Consider the following 13,937-nt stretch of genomic DNA (forward strand, 5'->3'; position numbering starts at 1 on the left):
CAGGCCATAATGGATAACTGTGGAAAGATGATTGACTGGCAGCACTCTATTTGGCAGGTGATGGGATCTGAGTCTAGGATTCAGCTTCATGGCTGTGCTCTTGACAACTTTTTATTCATGCACACAGTTGGGTGCTGCGATGCCTTCTCAATAATTGGGGCTAGGCTGTGGTATCATTCTAACACTTGTATTTTACTTCGAGAGTAGTCTCTAAGTACAGCCTACGTTAAGATGATGGATTCTCAGACCACAACAGAATGTATGATTTGAGTTCTTGAATCGGGGTTAGGCTCCATACCTCCCCTATATTTTGCTGAACAGAGTCTACTTGTGTAGCATAGCTCAGAAAAATAGCCTTTAGTAACAGGAAGAAAAACGGAGGCCAAAATACTTCCCATTTAATTCAATACTGATTTACACCATTGAAGTAATTTACCCTTGGTGTAAAAGTGAGTGTAAAATACTACGAGCTCAGCATGGCAGTGTGTTGCACTCACTTTGCCTCGAAGTAAATGCCTTCATAAATTGAAAGGCATGGGAAAATTAGTCTGTTAGTCTGAAGTGGCCAAATTTTCAAAGGGATCTTAACCTTAGAATCATAGAATATCAGGGTTGGAAGGGACCTCAGGAGGTCATCTAGTCCAATCCCCTGCTCAAAGCAGGACCAATCCCCAACTAAATCATCCCAGCCAGGGCTTTGTCAAGCCTGACCTTAAACACTTCTAAGGAAGGAGATTCCACCACCTCCCTAGGTAACGCATTTCAGTGTTTCACCACCCTCCTCGTGAAAAAGTTTTTCCTAATATCCAACCTAAACCTCCCCGAATGCAACTTGACACTATTACTTCTCATTCTGTCATCTGCTACACTAAGAACAGTCTAGATCCAGTTGGAACCTTGCCTCCATTTATACCAAGCACAACGTTTGGTGCATTTTTCCTTACTTATGCAAATGAGAGAATATATTTATGTAACCTCCCTTAACATATACAAACTGCATATAGGTTTCAGAGGGGTAGTCGGGTTAGTCTATATCAGAAAAAATGACGAGGAGTCCTTGTGGCACCTTAGAGACTAAAAAATGTATTTGGGCATAAGCTTTCGTGGGCTAAAACCCATTTCATCAGATGCATGGAGTGAAAAATACAGTAAGCAGTATATATATTACAGAACATGAAAAGATGGGAGTTGCCTTACCAAGTGGGGGGTCAGTGCTAACGAGGCCAATTCAATCAAAGTACAAGTGGCCTATTCTTTATTTCATATACAGTCTGTAGCATTTGCAGACAGAAGCAATAGTGCAAAGAAAATGGCACATACAAATGACTATGTGCCAACTGTGTGCATGAATAAACAGGCCACATTCTGAAAGCCCAGCCCAAGATTTCTGTGTTTGGTTACATGGAGGTAGAAAGAAATATCTACCAAGCGAGTTTCCTTGCAACCCATGAGGAAGCAGATCTTCTGGATATAGTGCAACTTTTCTATATCCTTAATAAGATTTAATACATTATGAGGCTAGAGAAGGCATCATACATCATTACAGAGTGTTTAGTACTCAGTGTAAAACCTGTTAAGTATTGAAATAATGAGGACATTTTTCACCTTCCACTTGTAAATTTCCATGTTTCAATTTATTTCCATATAAATGTATTGTTGCATAGGCTAATACAAAAAATTACAAACAAAAAAAATCCAAGTTAAATGTATTGTACAACATATGGCAATGTGCAGATTATGTGATCTTTACTAAAAATCCATCTTAATGATGAAAGCACCATTTAACATCCAGACTGGAACGGTACTCATTCATTTATTTATGAGAGAGCACTTTCTGTAGAGAGAGGGAAGTATGCTTCCCTGCATAGGAGTGCATTATTTTCGAGGGATACGGTATGTTCACCAATTCATTAATTTATTTTTGTAACCAGTAAATGTCAAACAATATCCATACACACTATTGACACATTAAGGTTTTCATTAAACAATGAAGATACCTTTCCTCATTACATTATATATTTATAGTATATAGTGCTGTCAAATAAATTACGGCAAAGCAGCTAAAGCGAGACCTTGTGACACCTGAATCATAGAATCAGGGCAAATAACCTTTACAATGAAAGATATATGATGAAAATTAAGGACATTTAATTTGCATAAATATAATGTTAACAATCTTCCCCTTACTACATATTTTATGCCTAATTTATAATTGTCACCATGTTTGTTTCTTAACACTGGTTTCAAATTCTATTTTTTTTTAATTTTCACTTGCTTTGTTTTGGAATGAGTGAAATGCTATTGCTTTAAGAAGTAGAAGCTGATAGCCGTGTTTTAAATAACTGTCGAAAGACACATTCTAAGAGGGGAAAATCATAATTCAAATTATGGGGATTTGGGATTAATGCCTAAAAAAGGAAACACCAAAATGTCAAATATAAGAGCTCTGAAAATACTAACCTCCTCTTGAAAACAAATACAAGTCAATGCCCTCCTATAAAGTGCCACATACCAAAACTCCAAATACTGTACTACTGATTTTCATAAGCTACATGAAGTCTAAGTTTACTGCTTTGAGACTTGGGAGTGCAAAGTTGGGCATCTACATTAATATTTAGACACCTAAATTAGTGACCTTATTTTTAAAGGCGCTTAGCACCCAGAGCCCCCATTTACTTCATTATTATATGCCTCCTTTACTTGTTTAATAGTAAACATGAAGCTTCCTCTAGCCTGTTGACCCCAGCTCCCTTTGAAATGCCTTTGAATGGGAGTTGAGGGAATTCACCAAGACTTCAGGACAAACTCATTTATCCAAACCTCACTTATCTAAAAACCCTATTACCTAATACAGTGGCAGGTCTCCAGGTGTTTCAGGGGTGTTCAGATAAGGCTAGAATACGGAAAGGCAACTGTCTGGCTCAATAGGTGCAATAACTAAGTCCCTACATTCTACTGGATGAAATTCACCCATGTGCAGTGGGCCAGCACAAGGCCAATAAACCAGGAAAAGTTAGTAAATAGTGCATAGATTTTGTACTGACCCTCTGAATAGGGGTGAATTTCACCCACTATACCCTGCTGAGTCAGCTGAATAATTTTGGGGAAGCTAGTTTGCAGTCTTTTACTGAAGCGTATGAGCACGTATGTCTCAGTTCTGCTGCATCCTGCCAGCTGGCCTTGGGGAAGACAGCTGATAATCTATAATAAAGTGAAAGTGTTGTGCAGGTTTCCTGTGAGGATAAGGACTGATATGTCAGACAGAGTGATTGCTTTGTGAAAAGTGTTCACCTACATGTGATATGGGGTTTTTGTCTTTTATCATTTTCCTGTGTTCATTCAAGAGAGTAGTGATTGTCTGATTTCACCCACACAGTTGTTGTTGGGATTTTTAGTGCACTGTTGTGATATGCACGTGTAGAACCCCTGAATCCTAAAAGGTGTGTTGATCATTGTAGCAGTGGAGATATGTTTGCAGGTTTTGCATCTGTTGTTCTGGCAGGGTCTGGCATCACTTTGAGATGATGTGTCCTGGTCTGTGGGCAACTTACTTCTGATGAGCTTGGAGAGGTTAGGGGGGTTGTTTGCAGACCAGAAGGGGGGGGGGAGGATTCAAGAAAGATTTCCTTCAGGATGAGGTCCCCATCAAATGTGGGTCATAGTTGTTAAAAGACAAATGACAAAAGACAAAAACACCCTATTCACCTATGCGTGAACACTTTCCACAAAGCAATCACCCAATATATGACCTATCAGTCCTCATCCTCAAAGGAAACCTGCACAACAATTTCAAAAGACAAGTCTGGGAGCTTAAATTCATGGTCTTAATAAAGACAGGATTTATGGCTTATTACAACAATGTCTAACCCACTAATCCCCTTTATATCCTATGACTACAGGGGTGCTAATGGGTCACTTCACCTTGAATGGTCTCTTAAAATATGTGCAAATTACTTACGTTAAGCTATCTGTTCAATCCTGTATTTGTCTGTGATGCTCTGGACATGTCTACACAGCAATTAAAACCCTGCGGCTGGCCCGTGCCAGCTGACTCAGGGTTGTGAGGCTTGAGTTAAGGGACCCAGAGCCTGGGCTGCAGCGCGAGCCCAAATGTCTACACTGCAATTAAAAAGCCCCTTAGCCTGAAACCCACGAGCCCGTGTCATCTGGTATGGGCCAGCTGCTGGTTTCTAACTACAGTGACATACCCTCTGGGTATCTTCCCCAGACTTCAAAAAGAAAAGGAGTATTCCTTTTCTTTTTGCGGACACAGACTAACACGGCTGCTACTCTGAATCCTTTCCCAGACTTGCAGAAGAGCTCTGTGTAGCTCAAAAGCTTGTCTCTCTCACCAACAGAAGTTGGTCTAATAAAGGATATTACCTCACCCACCTTGTCTGTCTAATATCCTGGGACCAACACAGCTACAACAACGCTGCACACAGCAAGGCATTATCTCATTCTCACTGAAAATAAATGAAATGGAAACTATTTGGAAAGAGGGTAGTTCTGTGTTGAATTCTCTGTAGTAGGATATTATTTGCTGGCATCTGTTGTAAGAGGATCTTTTAGTTATGAAGAATAACAAGGAGAAATGAACATTAATCCTACTAAATGTTTTCAAATGAAGCTTATGCAGAAGATTTCAGTGAGTTTTAACAATAAGTGAAGTTTGAAGCACGTTCGTTGTTCCATTATTAAGGTACTTCAAGATAAAAAATGGTCTGATCCTGAGTGCTGAATTTCTTAAATAACCCTCTTTTTAAATTGTCTTCTAAGTTAAACTCATTAGTCAATTTATTTTAAAGTTCTCAGAAAATACACCCCCTTACTCAAAGAGCAAATGGTGTAGTTTTGGGGAGGAGATGCTGCATCTTTCATAGATAAAGAAGGGGGTCATTTATATGCAAAACTTAACTACAGAACTACAAGTGGTGCTTCCACAGTTAAGGGTACATTTAATAATAGTTTACAAAGGGTTAATAAATTAATAGCTGGTTTAGTAAATGATTAATCAATTGTTACAGACTGTTAAAGTTCAACAAGGCAACAGGTTGCTTGCAACCATCTAGAACACTGATGTACTTACAACTACCTGTAGAACATACTATTCATGCCTGTAACATGCTTTTAACATTTATTAATCAACCCTTTACCAAACATTTATAAATGCAACCTCAGTGATGTCTGACTTAGAAACTTCTGCAAGGCAGTGAGGGAAACAACTCCAGGATTCCCCTACGTCCTGCGAAATACTGAATTATACACCTCCATTCCCCCAAATCTTTATTAATCAGGCAAAGGGACAGAACAAACATGAGGGAAAAGCCATCCTTGGCATAGACATGCAGAGGGTTGGGAAGCAGTGATACTCCCTAGGCTCCTGCAATACACACATCTGCTGGAGATAACTGGTTGGGGTTGGTGTAGCAGGGAAAGTCTAGCTAGACTCTGCTGCCAGGAACTGGCTGCCTGGACTTTGATCTTGCCTGTTTCCTTCCATCTGAACAGGGCAGCCTGACACTACCATTCTCTCTGTGTTGCCAAAATAACTCTTAGAAGTAATGTGTCCTGCTCACTTTCCTTTCACCCTCCCTACCTCTTTAAGTCGGCGGGAGAAGGAATCCACAGCTCGGAGTGAGGCTGGGAGAGTGCTAGTGGGGAATATATGCCCCCTGTTTCCTCTTGTTTTCTCTTTTTTAAGTAAGCTGGGCTATATAACTTACTTGACCCTCCCTTTTTACTGCAGTTGTTTTACAGATCAACAAATACCCCACAATACCTATAACCATAAACAACATTATCCAACATATTTCAAGATACATATTTGAACTGTGGGTTTCTTGAACCCTTTAACGTAAGCGCATTTCTCTTGCATTCTGTGTGTATCACAGATACACAAATACATAGCAGCATGGTATGTTGTAGATGTTTTTGGAATAATCTTACTCTGTATTGCACATTGTTTTCAGTTGTAATGTGACTTGTGTGTTATGGTCTTGACTGTCACAGCAGCTTACAACAATCTATAACACCTTGCAAATGTTGATGAAACTCAAGTCAGACCTCAAACTAATAGGGCAACTTTGGGCTGGTTGAAACAAGAAACCATTCTGGCAAAAACGTTGCCAAATTCTTCCTAGCAAATTTTAAAAAACTGATGAAAAATTATGTTAAAATCTCAAACCTTTTGTGATGAAACTCAAAGCCAGTACAAATCTCAAACCTAGTTCTCTGACAGATTCATAAACCTTTTGGTGTGCCTCTTCTGAGGTTTGAGTGACTAGTCCCCCAGTGGGGCTGCCTTTCCCTCGACATGAGATTCCTACCCCTTGAGGTCCTGTGACCATCCATACCTGTTGCCCTCTTCTTCCCTTCTCCTGGTTGTCACTATGCTGCATATCATGGCCACTTGGAACACAGAGAGAGAACTAGATGATTCTGCTCCAGAAGGACAGATTCCTAACAAGCAGTAGCACTGGAACTAAAAGAGAATTTCCTTTAACTGTTAAGAGGTTAGCACCCATAACAAACAATAGAGCAGCTGTGATTGCATCCAGTAAAGGAACAATCATTTACATACACACTATCCAGCATATTACAGTATAAATGAACTACCTGAAAATTAAATAGTGGGTGCCATCTCTGTGATGTGGAACCCATAATCTCTTGGGAGAGACAGACTTCAGTACTTCTGACTAAATAGCAAATCAGTAAAGTTTAAATAAAGCATTGAAGGTACCTCAGACTAGCTACAAAAAGTCATCTTCCCTTATTTTGCAATCCTTTGGGGGCTTAATTTAACTACACTAACATTTACCTTTAGAAAGAAGGAACTAGATAACAAGCAGCTATCAGTGTACTCTAGTAATCACTTCATTTTTTAATCATAAGGTTAATTATAAATTAGGCCAATTTCTCAATTTTACAGAGGGACAGATTAAGCTGTACACTGCCCCACTCCAGCACACACTGATTTACTCTGGTAAATCTGGCCCAGAATTTACAAGGCCAAACTTTCAAATTGCTGCCCTGAAAATGTTCATGCATCTGCTTCTATGTACAAGATCCACATTTACATGTGCAGCTGGGCAGCGGAACACCATTATCCCACCTGCGTAGTGGGCAATTGCTCATTTTTCCCACTAAAATGTATGTCCTGCATGTGCAATTTTAGGTGCACTTTTGAAAATCTGTTCCATGATATGATGTTTTGGCTAGATTCTCAAGTGGTGTAAATTTGTGCAGTTCTATTAAAGTCAATGGAGCTATGTGGATTTATACCAATTGAGAATGTGGCCCATAATATTCTTGGGCCTGAGATTGTGTATTGAGCCAGAGTCACATACATATGCAGACTCCACATGCACCAGTGAGGATCAAACCTGGGACCTTTAGAACCAAAAATAAAAGCCTCTTCTTCCACTTGAACTAAAGAACTCCTTTGGTTTAACAAAATAGCAAGCTGTAATAGTCACTGGCACTGGTCTCTGGAGGGAGACATGATAACATATACTAAGCCAGTATATTCTTTGCACACTCAAAATGCCCACTGACCTCCCATTGGGCATTAAATAGTAAAGAAGGATTAAGTGTACAAGAAATGCAGGACTGGGTTAGGTGCACAGGGTCATACAATATGATGTTGCTATTGCATGTGTTTGGTTTTAAGAAGAAAAGGATTAAAGCAGACATTTGAAACAAAATTGGGTTTTGTATATGGTACGCTGCATATACCACACCAGTCACTACAGATCATTTGCTAAAGTTCATAATGTCTTATTCTTCCATGCACAAAACTATAGTTGTGCATTACAAATTAAGTTACTATAGAATGAGCTAAAACAATATAAATCACTTTAAAAGGTTGCTATCCCATGTCTGCTTTCTAATATTTTGTATCTAAAAGTGTACAAAAATACTAATATATCCACAATAGAACAATCCATTGTATGAACACTCTCTCAGCAGCGGTAGCTGAGGAGAAATCTTTGGTAGCACTGATTGCCTATTAAACATATTTGGCATATAAAATACTACCTACATGATCTCACAAAAAAAGATGTAAGGAAAAGCAATGGCGTAGTTCATTCTGTATGTTAGCAGATCAAAATAGCCACCCTGTGTCATGTCGACTTCACACTTCATCGTGATCACTGAGTTTGCGGAAATTCTAAAATTGAAGAAACAGAAAGGTTCGCCTTATTATCATGTATTACCAAATTATCATCCACATTGTGAGTGCACAGCACATGAAACAGTAGGAAAGCAAGTACCTAATTTAAAAATCTACATCAAACACTGCAAAGAGAGATAAATCCAAAGGCTACACAGCTCCTCCTCATTATAAACAAAACAACAGATGAGCCACAAGCCTCTTGGCATGATTAATGAAATTCAGACAGTATGACGTTACCACTGGAAAACAGATATATGTGGAAGAGCCTTGATATTTCGGTATGACAGAGTTTGATGTAGGAGGTAACCATTATCTCAGTCTGTCCACCTCCCTACCAATGCAAGACTATTCTCCCCTGCAGAGGCTCAAGCGTAAAATAGAACACCACAGACACTTTCTATCAGTAGGAGCTCCTTCTACTCCATTTCCAGTGGTGTCTTCCTCATCTCCCCTTCCCCCATACTGCTTCTCTGCCCTTCTCCAATCCCCAGGAGTAATGAGAACAAGGAACATATCAAGACACCTAATTCCAGTAAACTGAATGCTCTCTGTTGAGGTTTGCAATTCCTTCACACAAGTGAAGTATAACGGGCCAACCGAAGCATTTAGCTAGTGGCCTGGGTTGGGGATGTGTGTATGTGGAACTGCAACAATCTGGAGGATCTTGGGGACAGATTGTGCCTCAAGAGGGTTGATCCTTTTCTGAGCCCTTTGAGAATTCCTTGGCTCGTCTGGGTAATTTTTAATTGGCCCTGTTCCTTGCTCAGGAAGATGGGTGGAGGAAGGAAGGTGAAGACTCCTTGACTAAGGCATAAGGGACAAGCTAATCTAATACCTTTCAACATTTCTAACTGCCTAGTATGTGTCCTTCCTGTTGCTCTACACCCCTGTCTCCCTTTCCTCAAGTATTCCATCCTATTTCCTTCCTCCTGCCGTGATGAATACCTGACTGTGATGAATACCACTATGCTGCACTGTGATCTTACATACCTCGGGGTAGCTCCTAGGCATGCAATGTACCATGAAGTACATTTAAATGTGGGAAATATTACAAAATGCAATAGTTGCCATTAAAAAGTCTGAGTTTGCCAACAGTTACCAGTAGCTACCAGTTTTCCCCGACACAAAACAGGAAATAACTCTGTAGTAACTACATAGGATCTATCTGGCAAACACTGAGTTTTTAACAGTAGCTCTAATGGCCACAGTGCAACTGGCTCAAGATAGAGAAGGAAGTGGTTGGTTGGAGCAGATAGCACTAAAGTCTGTGGGATTCTAACAAATAAAGAGTAAGTAGGAGATCAGGAGAAGGGAAGAGCTAGAAGGTGAACATCTGGGCAAATTTTATCAGTCGCTTTAGGAAGATAATCCCTATTATAGGAAGGAGAAGTGAGTGGTCAGCAGCAGCCCAGATATAGTGGTGGAGGTAGATAACAAAAATCAATTCCTGGTTCAGACTGGGAACTTGGTCCAGGATCCATCTTTTGGGGGGCCCACACAAGCTTTTTAAGGCACCTCTGAAATGTTTGCATTTTGCAGCATCACCAGAGGAAGGTGGCACTGGACATCAGGATTCTATTCACAGGTTGCCACCAACTGCCTCTGTGGCTTTGAACAAGTCAATTGGGATTATGTTTTCCAACGTACATTACTTTGCATTTTTCAACAGTGAATTTCATCTGCCATTTTGTTGCCCAATCATCCCTTTGTAACTCTTAGCCAGCTTTGGACGTAACCATCTTCAGTAATTTTATATCATCTGCAAACTCTGCCACCTCACTGTTTACCGCTTTTTTCAGATCATTTATGAATATGTTGAACAACACTGGTCCAATACAGATCCTTGGTGGACCCAACTGTGAAAACGGACCTTTTATTCATACCCTTTGTTTCCTATCTTTTAACCAGTCCTGATCCATGAGAGGACCTTCCCTCTTATCCCATGACAGCTTACTCTGCGTAAGAACCGTTGCTAAGGGACCTTGTCAAAGGCTCTGACTGCCAAAAACAGTTTATATTATGAGCACAGAGCAGCTTTTATAGTTCTTTTAACAAGGAATACAAGAACTGGTTTTTACCGAATAAAAACTGGTTCAGACTTCAACCCTTGTTTCCTGAACCAAGCCTCCCTCTGCGCACATATAGCTCTCTCTGCTGTCTTTCAAGCATAGTCTGTTCTCTCATCTGCGGACTCTCACCAAAATGCCTTCCTTCCCTAAGGTTCCCCCTTTCATCCTTTCCTGCGCCCTTTTAAATTCAAGCTGAGGAACTCAGTAGCACCTGTGTAATTCTGTTTTGGTGTAACCTAGATAGTATTACACACCAAAGCATAGCCCCAAAAGTTGCCAAGATCCATAAGTCATCACCAAAGCAAGGGGAGGGACTGGTGCGAGGAGAGAATCATTAATAATGGAAGTGAGTTGTTTGGTGGGAGAGGGTGGGTAGAAAGGTAGGTTTGTGTCCAAAGGACTCACTGGATGTATGGGACTTCTACACTGCGATAAAATTTTATAAGCACCCAAACCAAGCCTTTGAACCTTTTGGATGTCACCTATCTCTGCTTTAAAACTCACCCTGTTTACATGAATGGCACCAATTGCAGAAGAAATGGATTCAAAGAAGATAGGATTTTCAGATCCTAGATTTCCACTGTACTGCATTGCTTTTACCAAGGAAGCTGTAATAAGACACATACATGAACATTAAAAAGATAATGTAAGAATTTAAACTACTGTTAAAAATTTGTCTGTGGCCTGATACTTGCCTTTACAATGTGCTAGTAACACGTCGATACTTCTGTTTTTAAAATCCATGCAAATCTAAAGGAGTGACAACAATAAAGATTTTACAAAATTGTTTGAAGCATCGACTGTGAATAAAATACTCAAAATAATTTAGATATTCAAAACAAAACAAGGAACATGCTGTAATGGATTCAAGTTTTATCAAAAACTGACACCAGAGGGAGCCATTCTATAATATTAACAGTACAAAGCTATTGGTACAGTAATTTCCCCAGTATGGCATGACACTGTTCAATACAACAGAAGAACAATCCTTCATTCCCTTTTAGGATTAATCCAGCTATTCATTTATATGTTCAGCAGCTTTATTTTCATTTGGAAATTTCCATGAAATTGGATCTGTTCTACAGCCACCCATATCCATTCTACATTACAATTGGGCAGCTCAAAAGCTACAACCAGAACTTGACGGATCAAGGATTGGCAGGTCAGACTGAAGAGCAAAAGTTATTTAGGGCCAGCTTGTGCCATCCTAATTTAGTCATTGCCCAGTAAACATCTTCTGCTAAATTCAATCCCAACAGCACCAACAGGAATTAACTTTTGGAAAGTAATTTCTGAACTACAGTATATAGCTGAATGATCACTATTATCATTAGATTTATTTTTTGTACTGTAGTAGCACAAAGGGGCCCCGTTCCTGGGCCAGAACTCCACCATTCTAAGCACTGTACTAACACAGATGTGAACAAAATGTGGTGATCACTAAAACCTAACTCCAATGGATTAGCTAGAAAGCAATATTTTCACATAAATAAAAGCCAAAAGCCTAAGGGCCAAGTTTAGGCTTCTTGTAAGTATATGCCACTCCACTGAAGTCAATGCAACTCCACGAGGTCTGATATTGGCCCTAAATCTGTTTTAGATGAAAAAAGGAAGGGGTTTGGGGGGAGTGATTGCAGAAGATCTGGTCCCAAACAATTAAACATTAATTTTCAATGTAAACACATTTCAGTTTAAAGACGAAATCTACAATCACCTCTCTCACACAAGGAATCCTATTGGATCTACTTGCGTGAGTGAGGAGAACATGGCTTTGGCTCCAGTTTTGTATATATAAAATGTATATAAATACCTGAAGAAGCACAGAGATTCCGGTATAGTCAAAGAAAGTCAGTCCACTGCAGTCTAATATTAAAGCACATCTCTCGTTGGGGCATGGCTGTAATGACAGCTCACCTATAGATTTGACAGAAATATTGTTAAGTGTGAAATGCCTACTGGAATCTCCATAGGAATATGAACATTTTTCTGAAAATAAATGAAAAATACCATGTTACAAAACTTTCTGTTGTATAGTGAGAAGCATGGGAATGGCTCAGTTCAGGTGCACAGCAGAAAAATTGGTGTGAAGCAGTATCAGTGGGATAATGGGATGAAATTAAGAAAGGGGGAAATTAGTCTGGATATCAGGGAATGTCTTGCCAGTCAGAAATATTAGACAGTAGAATAGTCTCCCTAGGGAAATGGGGGAAGCCTCTTTGGTCATGAATTTCAAAACTAGCCTGGTCAATATTCTAGCAGATGTAGGGAATGAGCCTATAGTGGCAAGGAGATGGACTGGATCATTTAATAGTTCTTGTCCACTGTAATAAGAATAATTAGCATTTATATAGCACTGTACATATTCAAAGCAGCAAATAAACATTAATCAGTCTGTGATTAAGGCCCCAGTCCAGCAAAGCCTTTTAACAAATGCCTGAGTTTAAGCCTATTAAGTATGGATACACAGGGATAAAAAAGGCATGGCTGGCCCAACTGACTCGGGCTCATGGGGCTCAGGCTGTGGGGCTAAAAATTGCTGTGTAGACATTTGAGCTTGGACTAGAACCTGAGCTCTGGGCCTTCCAGCCTTGCAGGGCTTCAGAGCCCAAGAACCATGAGCCTGAGTCAGCTGACCTGGGCCAGCCATGGCTCTTCTGCAGGGCTTTTAGCCCTGTGTAGACATACCCTTAGGATCCCATTGGAATCAAATGGATGAGACACATATTTAGACCTAAGGACATATTTAACTGCTTTGTTGGATTGGACTAAGTATTTTAGGGCTTTCGTAATGGACGAAAGTAGGAAACAAAATATATTTATTGATGCCATACTGTGAATAAATGTTAACTTTAAAGATAATTACCACAACATACAAAGCACTCCAGAAAAGATGGGAGCTTGAATATAAAGAGGGGTTAAGTTAAATAATTGTGACAGAATAGATAAAGAGATTTAAAATTCTTGAAGGGATTAAGAGTTCCAGAATGGTGTGGAATTATATTGGCACTAATTCCATCCTGTGAGTAGTCTAAGACACACAGGTAATCAAAGCCAAGAATGCCTTATTGCTATGGCAGCATCCTCTACAGCTGCTTACGCCAGAGCTGAATTTAGCTCAGGGTGTGTAGTGTGGAACAAAGTTAATGTTTATTTTTTATTGATTAAACCAATCCCATGCCAGATATAAACGTATGTTGATATAGCACTACACTGGTACTTAGGCTCCGTGCCTACACAAGAGAGTGAAGGAGGAAGAATAAGTAAGAATTCCTCAGCCTTCCACCCTGGTATGGGCCACCCAGATTTTGGGTCTGGGCATACAGCACATACTTAGTCCCTTTCAGAGTAAGTGAGGAGGCCATGGGTGGGGAGGGGTAAGGCTTGATCCTTGGTTTCATTTTCTTCCCTTGTTCACTAACTAGCACAACTAAGTAGGCACAGTGATGTCTCAATTTGCTGTTGGTATAGGCCAATGGTAATTTACTATTCCCCTAGAGCAAAAAGGGATCAGGGGAAGAACTGAGACAGTGACAATGTGTCTTCCTTCCAGGGCTACTCTTGGAGTGATGCTCAGAGTCTAAAATCAAAATGTAGTCCATAGGTTACTGGTATAACCACAAACATCCACAACTATATTCCAGACATATCTCTCTTTTGAAGAACTTCAGAACTATTTGCTGGTACTTATT

At 39.9% G+C, this 13,937-nt stretch overlaps 1 protein-coding gene across 4 annotated transcripts in view; it reads right to left on the reverse strand.

Annotated features, from left to right (window-relative positions):
- Window positions 1-1,615: 1,615 nt before the first annotated feature.
- SLC26A7 (solute carrier family 26 member 7) overlaps window positions 1,616-13,937 on the reverse strand; it is a 139,783-nt gene continuing 127,461 nt past the window's right edge. For all 4 annotated transcript variants that reach the window (XM_075125062.1, XM_075125061.1, XM_075125059.1 and 1 more), the window contains 4 exons: window positions 12,059-12,162; window positions 10,944-10,998; window positions 10,753-10,856; window positions 1,616-8,173 (listed from right to left, as the gene is read on the reverse strand). In XM_075125062.1, the coding sequence (XP_074981163.1) occupies window positions 8,138-8,173; window positions 10,753-10,856; window positions 10,944-10,998; window positions 12,059-12,162 (299 nt within the window). In that variant the 3' untranslated portion in view covers window positions 1,616-8,137. The remainder of the gene's footprint in view (window positions 8,174-10,752; window positions 10,857-10,943; window positions 10,999-12,058; window positions 12,163-13,937) is intronic.

Source organism: Caretta caretta, chromosome 2 (assembly GCF_965140235.1).
Source record: "Caretta caretta isolate rCarCar2 chromosome 2, rCarCar1.hap1, whole genome shotgun sequence".
NCBI lineage: Eukaryota > Metazoa > Chordata > Testudines > Cheloniidae > Caretta > Caretta caretta.